A 16,957-nucleotide genomic window follows, 5' to 3' on the forward strand; every position below is an offset into this window, starting at 1 on the left:
GCACTGCTCTGTCTCTTGCATATAGTAGCTACTTCATGCATATTAGTAAAATGAGTGAGGAAATCACTCTCCAGAGAATTTCCAGCTTGTCCCACCACATGCACAGAGCAGTAGGGACACTATGTATGGGGAAGTAGAAATATGCCCCCAAATGATGTTAGTAATATTGCCTCTGACAGGATCAAACAAAATCCCTGAATTTATAGAGGTTATGTGATAAGTACTTTTACAAATCAATGTAAAATTTAAAATATGTTTTAACACTTTATGCATGTCTGTACATTTTACAACTTTAAGGAAATTTATCACAACCCATGGCTAATTTAAAAATTAAAATAACATCTAGGGATGCCTGGGTGGCTCACTCAGTTAAGTATCTGACTACCACTTAGGTCATGATCTTGCAGTCCATGGGCTCGAGCCCCATGGCTTTAAGCTGACCGTGTGGAGCCTGCTTGGGATTTTCTCTCTGTCTCTGTCTCTCTCTGCCCCTCCCCCACTCACACTTTTTCTCTCTCTCTATCTCAAAATAAATAAATAAACTTTAAAAAATTAAAAAACCATTTAAACAGCCTTTCAAGTTCGACAAATATTTGATCAATTAATCACGAAGGTTTTTTTTTCACTTTTACCCTTTGTTTGAAAATATATACTTTAATTTACAAATTATAATCTATTTGATAAATTCCATCAAACTTTGCACACTGGCCCTCAGTAAAACAACATTGCCTCAAATCAATCAGAAAGCTGAGAGTCTTCTTCAAGTTTTGCAATCATTATATTCCTCAAGAACTATTTATTGAATGCCTACTATGTTCCTGTATGAGTCTAAGAAATAAAAAAAAGTGTTGAACAAAAGAGGAAGAAATCATGCTCCCATAAGATTTCTTTTAAAAATTTATTTCTATGAATATGAATTTAAACACATATAACCAAAAATATAAAAGTAAATTTAAATAGAATAGTAGGGTATTTATTATTGTAAGAAACGATTCAAAGTGAATAGTATGAATAGTAAAGTACTCTTTTTATATTGGGTGGATAAGAAAGTCTTCTCTGATGAGGAGTTATTTTTTAAAACACCTGAATGAAAAAAGGGAAGGATTTGTAAGAGAACCTGAGAAAAGAACGTTCCAGTCAGAGAAAAGAGCAAATGCAAAGCTCTGTGTGGGAAATGCTTGGCTTGAGGAACTGCAAGATCAGAGACAGAGACAACAGAAAAGGAGGAAGTTGTAGAGATTGTCAGAGGTCAGACGAAATTGGATTTTAAAGTCTGTTGTAAAACCATTGGATTTTATTCTAAAAAAAATTGTGAAACTATTTAAGAGATTTTTATCTTTAGGATAGCACTGTATCTCCCCTCTGTGGTTCTGGCTGTAGAAACGGGAGATCCAGGGAGAACAGGTAGGAGGCTATCGCTATATGACAGGTGAAAGAAGATGGAATATACTGAGAAGGTAGCGATGGACATGATAAGAAGTCAGTTTTGGGGTATACTGTGTAGGTAAAACTGGCAGACATGCTGACAAGCTGGTGATAAGGATGTGAGATGTGAGTGAGAGACATCCAAGAGGATGCTCAAGAGTTTAACATGAGCTATTGGTGGGTCAACTGGGTGGCTCAGTCAATTGAGCATCTGATTCTTGATTTCAGCTCAGGTCATGATCCCAGGGTTGAGGCATTGAGCCCCATGTCGGGCTCCGTGGTGAGCTTGAAACCTGCTTAAGAGTCTCTCTCTTTCTCTCTCTCTTCCTCTGCCCTTCTTCCCATTCATGCATGCCCTCTCTCTAAATAATTTTTTAATTAATTGATTAATTAAAAAAGCATGAGCTATTGGGAGACAGATAGAGCTCTTTACAGAGCTGTGTAGCACTGGGGAAGGAAAGGATTTATGGAAGCAAACCAAGAGTTGCTTTTTGGACACCGAGTTCCTGATGACTAGTAAACATTCAATGGAAGTTTTGAGTGAGTCATCAAATAAGTAAAAGTAGAAATGAAGGGAAGGTCATACCTGAAGATATAAAGTTGAGAGCCACTAGCATATAAAAGGTTCTTAAATGCCTGATACTGAATCAGATCACATAGTGTGTATAATGGAGGTTAGACAATGTTTAAGAACTAAGCCCTTTAGTTATTCCAACATTTAAAGGTTGGGAGCCTAAGGAGGCTCTGGTAGTGAAGGTGGGGAAAGGAAGGTTGCATAAGAAAAAAAGAAAAGAAAAAAAACAGACAAGGAAAATCAAAGTGCATAGTATCCTAGAGTCGAAGAAAATTATTTCAAATAGGAAGAATAATAAATGCTGTTGAGAATAGATTGACTATTATGGAGTTTGAAAGGGACCTTTCTCAGGAATGTCCTGGTAGGTTGGATTATGATAAATGTGTTCATCTCATGTCCTTATGATCTTATGTCCTCATGAATTTCTTGACATTTGTTTATGCCGAAATTTCTAATATTACTTTACTTCATCTATTGAGCACACTGAGGCTTCAATTCTGTCAACAATATTGGCTTCGGATTGGAATAATGGAAGTTAATAGGCTTTATGGAATTTGTACAATCCAACAATTTATTTGTATACTTATATTAACATTACATTAAGTCAAGTTAAAGGAACTTTGAGCTTTGACTGGATAATGTCAAATTTGTCCAAATGTCATTGTCCAAAATCGACAGTTTGGTAGTAAATATTACTACATGAGATAAAGATACAATAAAAGTAAATGTTCTGATGAAAAAATGATGCAAAATTATTAGCCCCATCATCCTTTCCACCCATCATTTGATTTTGCCTTTGTTTTGGTCACTGCTGAACAATCCTCTTAACTGCTTAGGGAATGACTAATTTAAAGGGGGAAAAATCATGCTCCAGGTATTTCCTAATGATCTATTTCTACAATAAATTTTCTTTATTCTCTTTAGGTCTTGGAAATATGGGAGAAATCAATTTGCTCACAAACTATAAGTAATTAGTGATAAAGGACAAGTGTGTATGAGAATGTCTTGATAATGAATGAAAAAAATCCATGATACCATACTAAGATCCAGCAAATGAGGGCAGAGATTATTTAAGGAGTAACATTTAAATCATATTCCCACACTACTGGTCATGCTTGATTAAAGCAATTCCCTAGTGAGTTGAGTTCTTCTGAGAATAAGAGCTTATTGGGGTTATTATTTTCAGAGTTTACATTAATATTATTATAAATGTGCAGAATACCATCATGTCCATATTATCAGTTAGAGAATGCATTCCAGAAACTACTTATAGCAGTCTGTTAGAGCATTACTAAGTATTGTTAGTTTTTGAAACAAACAAATGGAAACAGAAAGACTTCACATAGTATTTATATAATAGGTGTCAACAAAGAATGCATCTATAGAACTTTTAAAATCATATTTATTTTTAGTTCAAGGAAACAGCTTTATTTTATAACACTAAAATTTTAAGAAATAGTCTAAGAAATCCCAGCCTTTAAATATATAATATAAATATATACAATAATAAATAAAATGTTAAATGCATTTTAAATTCAGCAGTGTAAAATACAGAATATTTCCATATCATTTTGATTTTGTATTTATATTTTGGTATGATTTTATTAGAAATGCATGACTAATACTCTTATACCATTAAGCTTTTTATTGAAAAAAATATTATTGCATTGAACTACAGTCCAAGTAATTTATTAAATAACCTAAAAAAAAGCTGCTTTGCATGTACAATAGTGCAATTTACTTAGCCACACTATAATAAAAAAAGCATTTTGTACAGAGAATACAAAATAAAATTATTGGATTATATATAATATTGCCAGACTATCATCCAGTTTAATTACAAAGTAAATACTTTAAATAGGACTGAGTAAGGTAGGAATTGGTTTTAAACAGCTACATAACCAATTTACATTATCAACTATTTTATAATCTCTCACAAGTGGAAGGAACTGAGAGTTTTTAGCATGGTAGAAAGGAAATCTTTCTTAAAGTTGATTGTTTCAATGAGTGAATGTGTTTTGGAAAACACTATTTTGAACTAATATTTCTCTTTTCAACAAAGAGAAAGGTCTACGACAAAAGACTGGAATATATTCATTAAGAACGTACACTGGCATACATAGTCACATGTACACACATACATATTTTGTACATTTCCAATTTGTCTGATTTATGTTTCTGCCAAGATGATCTTGCTATTTCAAAAAGGCAGTGAGGTGCAAAAGGAGGCAGTGACTTTGGGAAGGGAATTAAGAAAGTGGATTGAGAGGTTGCCCTCTGATACAAAGCTGCATAAAATGAAAAAAAAAACAGCCCCTTTGGCTTATCTCTCTAATATTGGCTTATTCTAAACCTTACCGATTCAGCCACTGCTTCCATTTTAATATAGCTTAATCCAACGCAATACAACAATCACCTTCAAATGTCTACCTAATAGAAGCAGTGGATAATATTTTTGCTGGAATGAAATGATAACCTTTGAAAATCCTCTAGACCCAGGTTTATTGGCTGGAGAACTCATATTTTAGTAGGAAACTCCTATCTTTTTGAAGTAGTTTCAGTCAGACTCAAAGAGAAGTAAACTCTTGACTACTATATGGAAGTGGTCACCCTCTTGCTTTTTCATAATTTTTCTGTTTCCCAACAAGAGCACAGTTCTCTTCCGGAGTTCACTCATTTAAAGATTCAAAATTAAATCTCTTCATGAGTCCTGCTAAGCCAGAGATAAGCACTAGGCCAATTTTGCCCCTAAGTACATTAGCTACGTACACTGATGTGTGAGATTTGGGTTCTTTCTATTGTGCTTTTAGAAAATTGGATATGACATCTACAAATTTCTCTTCAGAATGTTTAACCATCTCTCTGAAAACTTCTGGGGCAATTTTCCTGGAAAATTGAAAAATGTGCTACCTGTTTGAGATGACCAGCAATGTTATTTCACTAATAATGAGACAGTGAACTCGCCACGCAGCCTGGGAGGACATCTGGATGTTTCCTTCATATATATCTAAAACATTCAGATAACACGTGGTACCCTAAAGGCTAGAGCATCTCCATATCTCCAATTACTGTTCCAAATGCTTGGAAAGCATGATGGCATTTAATCGTTTACAAGTATCATGGTCAAGTTTAGAAGCTGTGTGACTGCCATCATTGGGAACTGTGCGAGTAAACAACAACTTCATGCGTGAAGGAAATAGCCCAATCCAGCAATATGAACCTGAGCACTTTTACTGATTAAATATTCCATTCAATTGGAAAGCTTTATAGGATTAATTTCTTTGAATATATTTCAATTCAAAGATACTAGGGAGATTCTGTTAAATCCTGGCAGAAACTGAGAAAAAAAAAGTCACCATCAAATCCAGGTTCTATAAATGAAATCAAAACTTTTTAGGGGATAGCTCTGTGAAGTATCTGCCTAAGAAAAGACGCTGGGAAGTCGGAGCTTTCCAAATTACTTCCTATTTTCTAATCATCTCTTATGTTTTATAACATATATAAAGGTGAACTCATAGAGAATATTGAAATACAGTTTTTGAATCCCACTGTATTTTTTCAAGCTGAGTTGGCAGGGAATTAAAAAGATAAACTTCCCCAAGTTTCCAGTTCTTCATACAAAGAATTATTTTGTTTAACCATACCCTGAGTCCAGGAAGGCTATCTATTGGTGGACTGGTTCTTAGTGTCTAAGAAAAATATATAGTGTGGATGTGCATGTGTGTTTGTACGTGTGTGTGTGTGTGTGTGTGTGTGTGTAAAGATTACACAGACTTTCTTAAAACATTTTCAGCTTTTAATTAAGCATTTATAATTTAAGACAGTTACAAAAAATACTTCAATGAGCCAGAAATGTGAAAGAATAATCCCATGAAAAGAATTACTCCATAAATATTAGACAATGAGTATAACAGACATTTAATGCTAAAAATCAACTATCAAATACTTATGTGAATGGAAGGAAACAGTACTGAAAATATAATTCATCACAGTGACATTTTTTAAAGGATCCATTTTAGAATTAAATATATATTTAGAATTCTATTTCATTTTCTTCCAGAGTGTATTTCACTTAAGTAAAAAAATGTTCAGGCCCACACTTACTAATTTTGAGAAAGAGGATGGCTCAGCATATTCTCCATAGCAAGAAAGGCATTTTGAGTATTATCAGAAGGAAAAATTAATCCCAAACTAAGCACTATAAATCCGCACCCTGAAATTTGGAAATTATCCTAGAGGATAATTGAGTAGATCATTGATCACAAGCAAAATTCTAGTAAAACTCTTTTGAAAATCCTTACACATTTTACTCAACCAAATGTACAAACATACTTGGATATTTCAGTGATGGAGATTTTACAACTTTATACAAACAACTCAGTTTATTAAGGTTTTCTTCATGTCGAGTCAAAACCTACATATTTATAGTATCTACTCTCTATGCTCTAAAGAGAATAGAGACTATCTTCCACAAACACACTTCCATGCTACCAACCAGACATGTAAAGTTAGAAGGTTAATTCTCATCTTCTTTCCTCGGCAAGTGTTCTTTTCTTTGGAATACACATAGTCTTTATTTTTCACATGGTATCTACCAGATTCGGTTCCTTAGAATATTAGTTCTATGGGATGGTCTACAGGAAGAAAACATATTTCTGACATTTTTATCTTTGGGAATTCAATCTAGTCTGCCCCCTCTCGTGGAAATGTCTGGTAAAATATCGCTTGTCAAATGGTCTGAGATATGTTGAAGTAATTAAATAACCATGTAACTCAACATTCTCCTGAAGTATATGAAATGGATTTTTTTCAGTTAATTTTTGTTAATTCACCAAATTCATGTTATTCATGAGTGTGAAAACATAAGATTCACCTGGTCTTAATTAGTCAAATCTGCCATTTGTGGACACACTTCAGTTTGCCAATAGTTCTCTTAAATTGTGTCCCAGAACAACACTTGGTTTTTCACAAGTGCTGTGTGTTTTCCAAGTTCTAGAAGAAATCCGTCTTCCAATTCTGTATGATTCCTTCAGTACAACCTAATAGGTCAAAATTTTTTCACCAGCCTTTTCACATCATTAGGTTATATGGAGTTGATAATCTACTAAGCCCTTCATTTTATTGATGAAGTTAGGCTGTATGTGTATAAGATTTTTTAATTAAAAAATGTAGGATCTGACATCTGTTCACACTCAATTTAACCTTTCAAATTTTGCCCTATTTTATGCTTTTAAAATTTTTTCATGTTGTATTTTGCCATTCACTATATTTGCTATTCCTCTTGGGTTTGTGTTTTTCTCCTCTTTGGTACAATTGTTCCATGATTTTGTCTATGTTTTATGGAGGTTTTTATGACTGAGTGCAATACAAAGCCTCATAACCAATCTCTACAACCCTCTCTCCAGTTTGGAATTAATGCAGGCTTTACTACTCCCTAGGTATAGTTGTTTGGCTATAAAACATTTATCGCACAGTGCTGACTATTATCCATAAGGATATTTATAAGACTCGTACAATGTCTCTCTGTAAAATTCCCCATGTATTTTACCATTTTTTGCCCCAACCACAATGTCTCTAGTAAGGCAACAGGTGAGCACTACATGACTGAAGAAATACTCAAGTTTCCATCTTCTTCTTGACTCAGCAACATGTGACAAAATTGATCATCCTCACTTAATTTGAATCACTTTCATTACTTGCCTTATATAGTTCTGATTTTTTCCTATGTAACTTGGAATTCCATCATGAGCTCATTTCTTAGTTCCTTGAACTGTTACATACACCCTTAGAGTGACCTGGAGCTCAGTCTTTGAAACTTTTTTCCACCCTACCTACCCCTAATAATAGTATTAAAGCTAATGGCTTTTATATACTTACTATGCATTGATGATTCACAAAAGTGTATGTCTTTTTCACACCTCTACTCAAACTTCAGATCCATATTTCCAACTGCCAACTCAATATCTCCACTTCTATAATAACTAGACACTTCACACAGAGTATTTAAGCTGATCCTCTCTTACTCTGCTCCTCCCAGTGTTCCCATTTCAGTTAACTGTAAATCCACCCATGTGCAAAAACTATTACAGCATTTCTAATTTGTCTCTTTCTTTTACACCTTACACTCAATATGAAGCACATTTTCTTAGCCCTGCTTTCAAAATAAATCTAGAGTCTTGTACTTCTCAACATTTCCTCCAGACTACTGCTGAGCGAGTCCTTGCCTCTCTTGTCCGCACTCCATCTACTAATTGGCTTCCCTACCCCAAACTTTACTCCCCTGGAGATTAGTCACAATGCAATAGCTGAGTGACCCTAGTAAAATCTAAGATGAATCACGTTTCTCCTATGCCAAAATCCCCAGTAGCTTCTCACCTCACAATAAAAGCTAGTCATTAAAATGGTGGACAAGATCTTACAAGATTTTGTTCCACAATTATTTCTATGACCTTATCTCCTATAATTCTCTCCCATGAAACCTTTCCCAGCCAGTGTTTTCCTGTTATTTCTTGAGCATGGTAAGCACATTCAGCAGCTTATTGAAACCTGGTCTTGTCTTAGTCTAGAATGCTCACTCTCTCACATCCTTCAGGTCTTTGCTGAAATAACACTTTCTCAGTGAAGCTTCCCTGGACTACTCTATTTAAAATAGTGCTTTACCTACTACCCCCACCTGAGTCACTTTATCTGCCTTTCCAATTTATTTTCCTCAGTAGCATTTATCATCATCTTTCATAATATATATTTCACTTGTCCATTCTGGTTTTTGTTGGCATGACTCAACTAGAATTAAACTATATGACATTATGTTCATTAGTTTGGATCATTACTATATCCCCAGCAGTTAGATTACTGTCTAGGATATGGCCCTAGGTATGTATTTGTTGAATAAGAATGAAAATAAAGTGGACAAATGAGAAATAAAATGCTTTTGTATTTGTACTCTTTGTTCTTAATGTACCAGTTATAGTTACCATATAGTTCCTTTTCATAAAACATTATGTTTCACATTTTATTCATAAATATGCCCACTTTTAAATCAGTAATATCTATATTCAACATTCCTCCCATTATAAAAGTAAAGATACTCCAAAGATATTCAAGCTTCTCTTCTATTCTGCATCTTTTCTCAAGGACAATTGATATCATGAGGGCCTCTTTAAGCAATTCTAGTACTCTATGCTGAAATTCTTTCAAACATGAAGATTCAAAATCATTTGTATTGGCCGGGAAATGATTTTCTTGATATGTTCCAAATTCCTCATCCATATTTGTCTTGTAATACTTTGAAAAACTTCCCGCTTAACAGAGAAAGTGTAATGAAATTAGATTTAGGTTACACTGCCATTTTGCTTTGTTAGTTTCATGAGATCATCTGCCCCTACCAGTAAGCACTAAGGAGAAGCAAAAATATTAACCTCTTTTGATATTTCCAATAAGTGATATATTAAAAAGACATTAACCTAATCTCTGTTCATTTTGATCCACGGATTTATGGCAGTTTAACAATTACTCTGAATGCTTTCCCCATTCAGTTCAGACTGGATTGTTTAAAGGACTAATTTTTTTTCCTGCTTATTCAATATTTATAATTGTAGCTTTCCTCATGTGATGCCACAACTTTTACAATTTCTCACTCTGGGGTACAAGTTATTTTCTCTTTAAATGGTGAAGACTGCTTTACCATAGTTCAAGATAGTATATCCAGTGAACATTTTCATCACTGATGATACAAGACAAAAGTTATTTCCATGCCATCAACTCATATCAATCTATCCTTATTAGTCAAAATGAAGTGCCCAATAGAGGTTCTCTGATCTGAGATTAAATTGTTGCAAAGACAATTACAAAAATTAATCAGGTACTTTCTTTCTCATAATAGGACTTTTAGTGTACTCCCATAATTACTCTGGCTTGGCTCTATGTGAAATTTGTAATCTGTTTTAGGAAATAGTCATCCACATTAATATATATTTTTTTAATCGGCCGGGCCATTTGTCATTTATTTTTATAATAAATATTCTATTTATTTCATTTTACTGGATTCACCTAATGTTTATTAATGTTCTTTTATAATGATTTTTATGAAGTTCCCTGCAAGTATACAGAGGATTTTTTGTTTTTGTGTTTTTGCTATTTGATGCCTTTCTTCCATTTTCTATTCTTTTTAGATAAGTTAGACATTCTCGCTGCCATATCTCAGTCAAAATCCCCATCTTGCAAGTTTCTGGTGATACCTAGGAACTATATATTTTCTTTATGTTACAATTTAAAAATGACATTATCTCCTTTCTCTGTCTCTGTCTGTCTCTCTCTATTACCAGTATCAAAGATATCCTTTCCTACTATTTACCAAGTATTAAGAATTTATCCTCTCAACTTCATTTTCCTCCTCTGTAGGGAGGAATGATAATGTTAGTCTCAAAATACCTTTGTGAAGATTAAATGGAATAATGTAGACCAGGTGCTTAGCCTGACTCTACATAATAGACACACAATATGCCTTCAATGAGGATAGCTCTCTTTCCTGGGAAGCCCAGGCTGAAAAAGATGCCCATTGCCCATCTCATGTAACAGAAGAGCTGACGTCATCATACACACAGTAGATGGCTGATCACTCCATTTCTGTTTAGTTGATTTTCTCTGAAACCCATGTTTATGCGAAACGTGCAGTCACATGAGTTTGTCTTTCATTTTAAGAATATAAAATAATAAATTTAACTGGGGGGCCATTTAGAATAGTGATGCAAGAAATGCAGATTCTGTGGACCAAGAAAACATTCTGAATAAGTTAAAAATATTTAAGATCATTTGCCAAATTACATTAATGGTGATTTTATTCATCACCATTCAATGTATTTTACTGATATATCTACTACAATTGAGTAAAATGAACAAAATTATTTATAAGATTTTCTCAATAACTATGATGTAAAAATTCTGACATTTCCAAACCTTTACCTCTCTACTTACACATACTATTGGCTGAACCCAGTAAGATTTCTGAGTAGAAGAATAAAGAAAACTTAATATTTTAGTCCCTGTAGTATTTGAAATATTAACCAATATATTTAAAATCTTGAGTATGTTTTATTTTTTATTTTGCATTATCAAATATTAATGCTAGCTTATATATGTTTTCTTATACCAAAATTATTAAACATTCTTAATTTAGATATTGGTGACTCTTACATTTACAAAATTTTCTTAACACAGATGTGTATGAAATGAAGATAACCCAGTTTCTCCAGAAACTCCACAATACAATGTGTGTGAAGATTGTTTTTCATTGAAGAGTAGCTTCCAACTTGAATCAATCATTTCCTATGAAAATATAAATTATTTTGATTGAAACAGATTATATTGATTGAAAGCCTAGACAACAGTTAACCATAGGAATTATTTCTCTGATCTTTTAGTATTGTCTGATGTATACAAACCAAATGTGCAATTCACTCACTTGCTCAACACCCCCTAGAACATACAATATTATGTTCCATTTGATTGTTTTGTAATATCAATGATTTGCCTGAATGTTTTCTGTTATCATTTTATAACATTATATGAGAACTCCTGCAAACAGACCCTTAATGCTTTTCCCTCTACCGTCCAGCAAGTTATTTTCAATTTGCTCTGTTATTTATGCAAGTTAAAAGATATTCTTAAAATGCTCCTATTTTAGTATTGGCAATTCAGTTCTTACATGTATATACTAGTCACATTTTGAGTGGCACCAATATTTTAAATCTTACAATAGTCATACCACTTTAAATATATCATTTTGTAGGTAGTGACAATTTGTTTTATTTATCCACAAGAGGGGCTTCGACACCTATCGGTTCAAGTGCGTTGGTACATTTAAGGCCTCTTTCACTCCGTTTAACTGCTGCATCTGACTGGAGCAAGAATGGTGGCAAAGATCTTGACCTTGAAACACTGGTTGGATTAAAGGATTCAAGTGGATGATAGAAGCCGTGGCTGGGTTTAAGTGAGGGCCAAACAATGCGGGGATCAATGCGGCCGAGGGCAAGGGCTGCAGCGCGATGTGCGGTGGGTGGAAGGGGGCAGCAGTGACCAAATGCAGCGGGTGACCCGCTAAGAAAGTGGGGTGTGCGGGGATGATGGTCGGAGTCAGAGGTGACAACGTGAACGGCGTAAAATGTGGCTGGGAAAGAGGATGTAGGTGAGCTATAGGGAGGGGACCACCATGGGAATTTATGGAGGCAGAAACAGCAAAATGCTGCAGGAAGGTGTGGTGGATGGTGGTGATGGAGGTGCGCTGGTGAACTGGTACCGTCTGGACCGCCGAGGCCGGAGAGAAGGCAGTGGGCCCCGAGGCAGGCACAACTCGACGATGCTTTGAGAGGAGCTGTTTCTGCACGTGCTGCTGGGCTTGTAGCTGTAAGAGCTTATATTTATCTATTTCATCAGGAGAAAATGTTATTGGCTGCTGAATTAAGGGGGGAGAGCTAGATTTATGGCACACTTCTAATTCATCTTCTATTTTGTCATGCTTCTGCAAAGTTCTGTCAGAGTAAGAGTTTATATTCCCCTCTACGTGATTCATATGCATGCTTACATCCTGTAAGTCAGGATTTATTTGGTCCTCTTTGGTCTCTGTGGAATCAGTAACACCAGTATATCTATTAGATGGAAAAGCACCAGGGAAATCATTTGGTAGTGGGTCACGGCTTTGAATAAAATGTTGGACTTCGCTAATTAAAGGTTTTACTGGTTCTTTTGTTGTTGGGTTCTTTTTCATGTTTGGTGACTGTGAATCTGCTACTACATGAATTATACCTTTAGAAAGGTGGTTATCACAATCAGGATCTACTAAAACATGAAAATTGTTTGTCTGTGAACTTTTGACTTTGTCTTTCTCAATAGTTCTTTGAATTGTAGTGCCTTTATCAATTCTCTGTTTACTTGTGTTCTGTGTTTTTTCAGACAAAGGCAGTGCGGGTCTGTTACAGCCCAGTGGCGTGAATTGAATTGTGCATTGAATTTGTGAATGAGCCTCTGATTCATTTTCACAATTCTTTGAAGAGACCTCAAAATTAGTTGATTGTTCCTGACACCTCTTGGCTTGCACTCTTTCTAAAAGGCTTTTGGCTGTCAGGGGTGTTCTCTCTCCTTCTGTAATGGCCAACTCTGTGCTTTCTAAAGGGCTGGTAGAACAATTTCTTAGAAGGCAGCTGATATTCCCAGAGTTATACTGCAGGGATTTTACTTTTCCTAGGTCACAAATACGAGGGCTGTCCAACGACTCTTGACTTCTCTCATTTTTACTTAAGCAATAAATTCTCTCTCTTGAGTAAGAGCCCAATCTGCTGTGCTGAGGTCCCTGGCAGTTTGGTGCTTCTTCACTATTTCTAGAACAGGAAACCTGTGAGCTAGGATCACAATGGGCGATTCTCCTGGATTTGGGCCCTGAAAACTGCTGTTGATTTTTGCCCAGTTTATATCTTTCTCTGCACCGACTGTATCTATGTTTTGAGAATTTTTCATTCTTAAATGATTCCCACAATCTGTAGTTGCGGTCTCTCTGTATTTCAGACGGCAGGCAGGTGCTCTTTGCTAACTCCTCAGACACGCAGAGGCAGTTCGGGTTTTGGTGTCTCCCTTTGTGCCTTTCAACTGGGTTGTGTTCTCTTTTACAAAAGTACAGCAAATTGCCTCTGCCCTTGTCACTGGACTTATGAACTGAACAAGTAGTTCTCAAGCTGGCTGTGCTGCCAGGGTATGTGTCTGAAGGGCTAGAAGTTCGATTCAGAGACAACTTTGGAGAGTTTCTCTTATAAGTTTGGTTTCTACATCTAGAAACCCTGCTGGTCATGCTGATGTGGTTCCTATTCACAATTACACTAAAGTCCTTCCCATGATCACTATGACCCCTCACTGGGTAAGGACTAGAATTCCAGGTAAATTGATTTGCATCTTCAAAATCTGAATGAGGATCGCAAGGGATCAGTTTTGGTTCTTTAGTCCTAGAGATGTAAGGAGAAAAAGATAGGCCCTCATTTACATCATTTAGAACTACCCTTTGGCAGCTTTGCCAATGGGTCCTTGAAGGTTCCTTAAGTCCATTATCACTATTATCATTGTTTTCTACACATTTCTTTAGAGAGATATCAAGGAAAGCAGGCACTTCAGGATTTTTCATTTCCAAATCACTTGCACTAAAATTATCTTTACTCATATTTGGCTCAGAATCACTGTAGCCCGAATTACATTTTCTCCGGAAACTTTCCCAATCTGGATTAGCTATCATCATCTTTGGTTTCAGAGATTGATCATTTTCTTGGATCAATTTCTGTTGGTCTTTGATTAAACCTGAGACTTGGCTCTCTATTGTAGTCTTCATTTCTGAGGGCTCCTTAATCAATTCTCTTTTTAAGTCCTCTGAATCACGGTCACTCTTTGTGTTCCGAGAAAGCTTAAAATCAAAATATAATGGGTTGCATCCGTAAGAGATACAGGGCTCCGTTTTTGTAAAGAGCAGAAGTTCCGTGGGCCACTGGAGAGTGGTGTGGCCATCCTTACTTTGTACATGGAGAAAAGGCAATGGTTTAGACTTCACGTCATGTGGACATGCTTCTCTTACAAGCCTTGTTGCATTTTTGCCAACTCTTTCTGTTTCATCTAAAGATTTTTCTCTCTTCTCCATTCTGGAGTTGGGATTCAGATGCACTGTACTGTTTTGTTTACTTGGCTCCAGTGATGGAAACTCATCCAGACATTCAAATATCCTGGCATCACTGTGCCTGTAAATGTTTGGTGAGCTGGAGGAAGCATTTGCTTGGCATGAGTGATTAATGCAGTTTTCTGAAGTGTTCTTCGGTGTACCTCGAATTTCTTTTTCTCTGCTGCAAGGAGTAAAAGCCACATCTGAAAGATGAATATTAGATTTAGAGAATGAAGCATGAATGCCAATCGAATCTTCCAGTGTTTCATCAATAGAGTCATTTTTGTCTTGCACGATTTGAGAGCTGATGGAAAAGGTATTGTGTAAAACATGTTCCAGATGGCTTGGTGTGATGTTTATGTCTTTTTCCTTAGTAAGAGGTACGTCCTCACTTGCAAACCTGCGGCACTTACATTTCTCTGCAGTTTCTTTTGCTTTATAGCTGGGGGACTTGTTACAATCGTGTGTTTCTTCTGTGTTCTCACTAAAAACTGATGCTGAAGACTCTAATTTTAGATGTACTTTTTTGGAAAAAGAAAATGATACTCCTGTCCTGTGATTTGCATTGCTGAGGTCTGAAGATGTCTGTGGTACCCGGTTTCCGAATAAATAACGTCTGTCCATTGGTAACTGGTGTCGATTTTGCATGGTGGGCCTCTGTTTATCAGAAATGCTTCTGGGGAGATTCTTTCCTTTAAGGAGAAGAGTGTTCTTCATGCACGACACCTTTCTTCCATTCTTAACTGGGAAAATTCCTTGCTGGAGTTGCTTTTCTATGGCTACCCTGGGAGCTTTGTATGCTGGTCCATTTCCAGAAACACTGTAGACACAATAAATATTTAAATGATTAAGACATTAGATTTGAAATCTCATGTATATGTGAACATTTCTTAGTGTTTCTATGATGAGTTATGCTATCTACAAACTATGTCTATTGGAATATCACCATTTCACTGTGTTTATATAACTCAGTATATCTATGTTTCATAGAGGCCATTTCTAAAATGCATCACTTAAATGTGCTCTTTTGAAATTAGCAAGAAGCAATAATAGGTGGATATCTATGCTAGTGCTGCAAAAGAAAATAAAGTACTGCATTTACATCCCAATATATGTCCTGCAGAACCTATCAATTTTTTTGGAAATATAGATTTAACATTCTTTCACAAGGAGTTTTTCAATCAGTGACCTCCCATTAAATAAGAAATAAAATGGAATTAAAAGTCACTTCCAAAGTGTAAAAATATATATATTTAATGTCATTTTTGTATAAGTGCTACCATTTCATAATTTTTGTTGCCTCGGTTTTAAAATTTCTTCATGTTTGCTTACTTTGGAAAAGTGTGACTATTTCTTTCTCCATGACTTATTACCATTTTGACCAATTATAACAAATGCATAAAAAAGTAACACACATTTACAAGCCATCTCAGTATCTCAATTATTTGAAATCTTTTCTTTTGCATCTTCCTCACCCAAATACTTTCTTTCTAACTTTCCCGCATACATTTGTTTTATCTTTTAACAGCTTTTGTAAAGACTATTCATTCTGCTGAGCTTAATTTGTGATTCAATCTGAGAACTAGGAATAGCAATACACCGAAGAGATGAAACTCTTTAGATTAAAATTGTCTCTTCTATGTTTACCTTAAAACCTCTACTACAAAACAAGGTTTGGGCGGAGGTGGGGTGGTGGAAGGCAACAGAAAACACATCATTTATCTGATCTTTTGCTTTGAGATGGCTTTCTTTTCCTTCTCCTTTTCTTTATCCACATGCTTGGATATGTGTCTGTTTGCTTCTTTCTAGTTTAGATTTTTATTTTATTGTATTCATTCATTTGTTACTTGAGTAAAGAATACTAATAAACTGGTATCTTTTCCATACGTAGCTTAAATTCTAATGGAGAGGTATGTTTTCTGAGCCCTTTTCTGAGAAGTTCTTTCTTGTTGCCTTCACCTATGACTGATTTGGCCAATCAGCACAGAACTCTGGAATCCCATTCCTCTTGTCCACCAAATCTCATATATATAAAACCTTGGTTTGCGATAATAATTCATTCCGAAAACATGCTTGTAATCCAAAGCAATTGTATATCAAAGCGAATTTTAAGAACCATTGGCTCAGTTGTTATCATGTGACAGTTGGCATCAGGTACTACTCCTATTGAAAGACACTGCTTGTTTATCAAGTCAAAACTCATTAGAAATGTTTGCTTGTCTTGCGGAATACTTGTAGAACAAGCTGCTTGCAATCCAAGGTTTTATGGTACT

At 35.4% G+C, this 16,957-nt stretch overlaps 1 protein-coding gene across 1 annotated transcript in view; it reads right to left on the minus strand.

Annotated features, from left to right (window-relative positions):
• Positions 1 to 11,775: 11,775 nt before the first annotated feature.
• The window catches only part of ZNF804B (zinc finger protein 804B), a 512,004-nt gene continuing 506,822 nt past the window's right edge, over positions 11,776 to 16,957 (minus strand). Inside the window, exon 4 of the mRNA XM_058725168.1 lies at positions 11,776 to 15,504. Within this exon, the coding sequence (XP_058581151.1) occupies positions 11,832 to 15,504 (3,673 nt within the window). The 3' untranslated portion in view covers positions 11,776 to 11,831. The remainder of the gene's footprint in view (positions 15,505 to 16,957) is intronic.

Source organism: Neofelis nebulosa, chromosome 4, assembly GCF_028018385.1.
Source record: "Neofelis nebulosa isolate mNeoNeb1 chromosome 4, mNeoNeb1.pri, whole genome shotgun sequence".
NCBI lineage: Eukaryota > Metazoa > Chordata > Mammalia > Carnivora > Felidae > Neofelis > Neofelis nebulosa.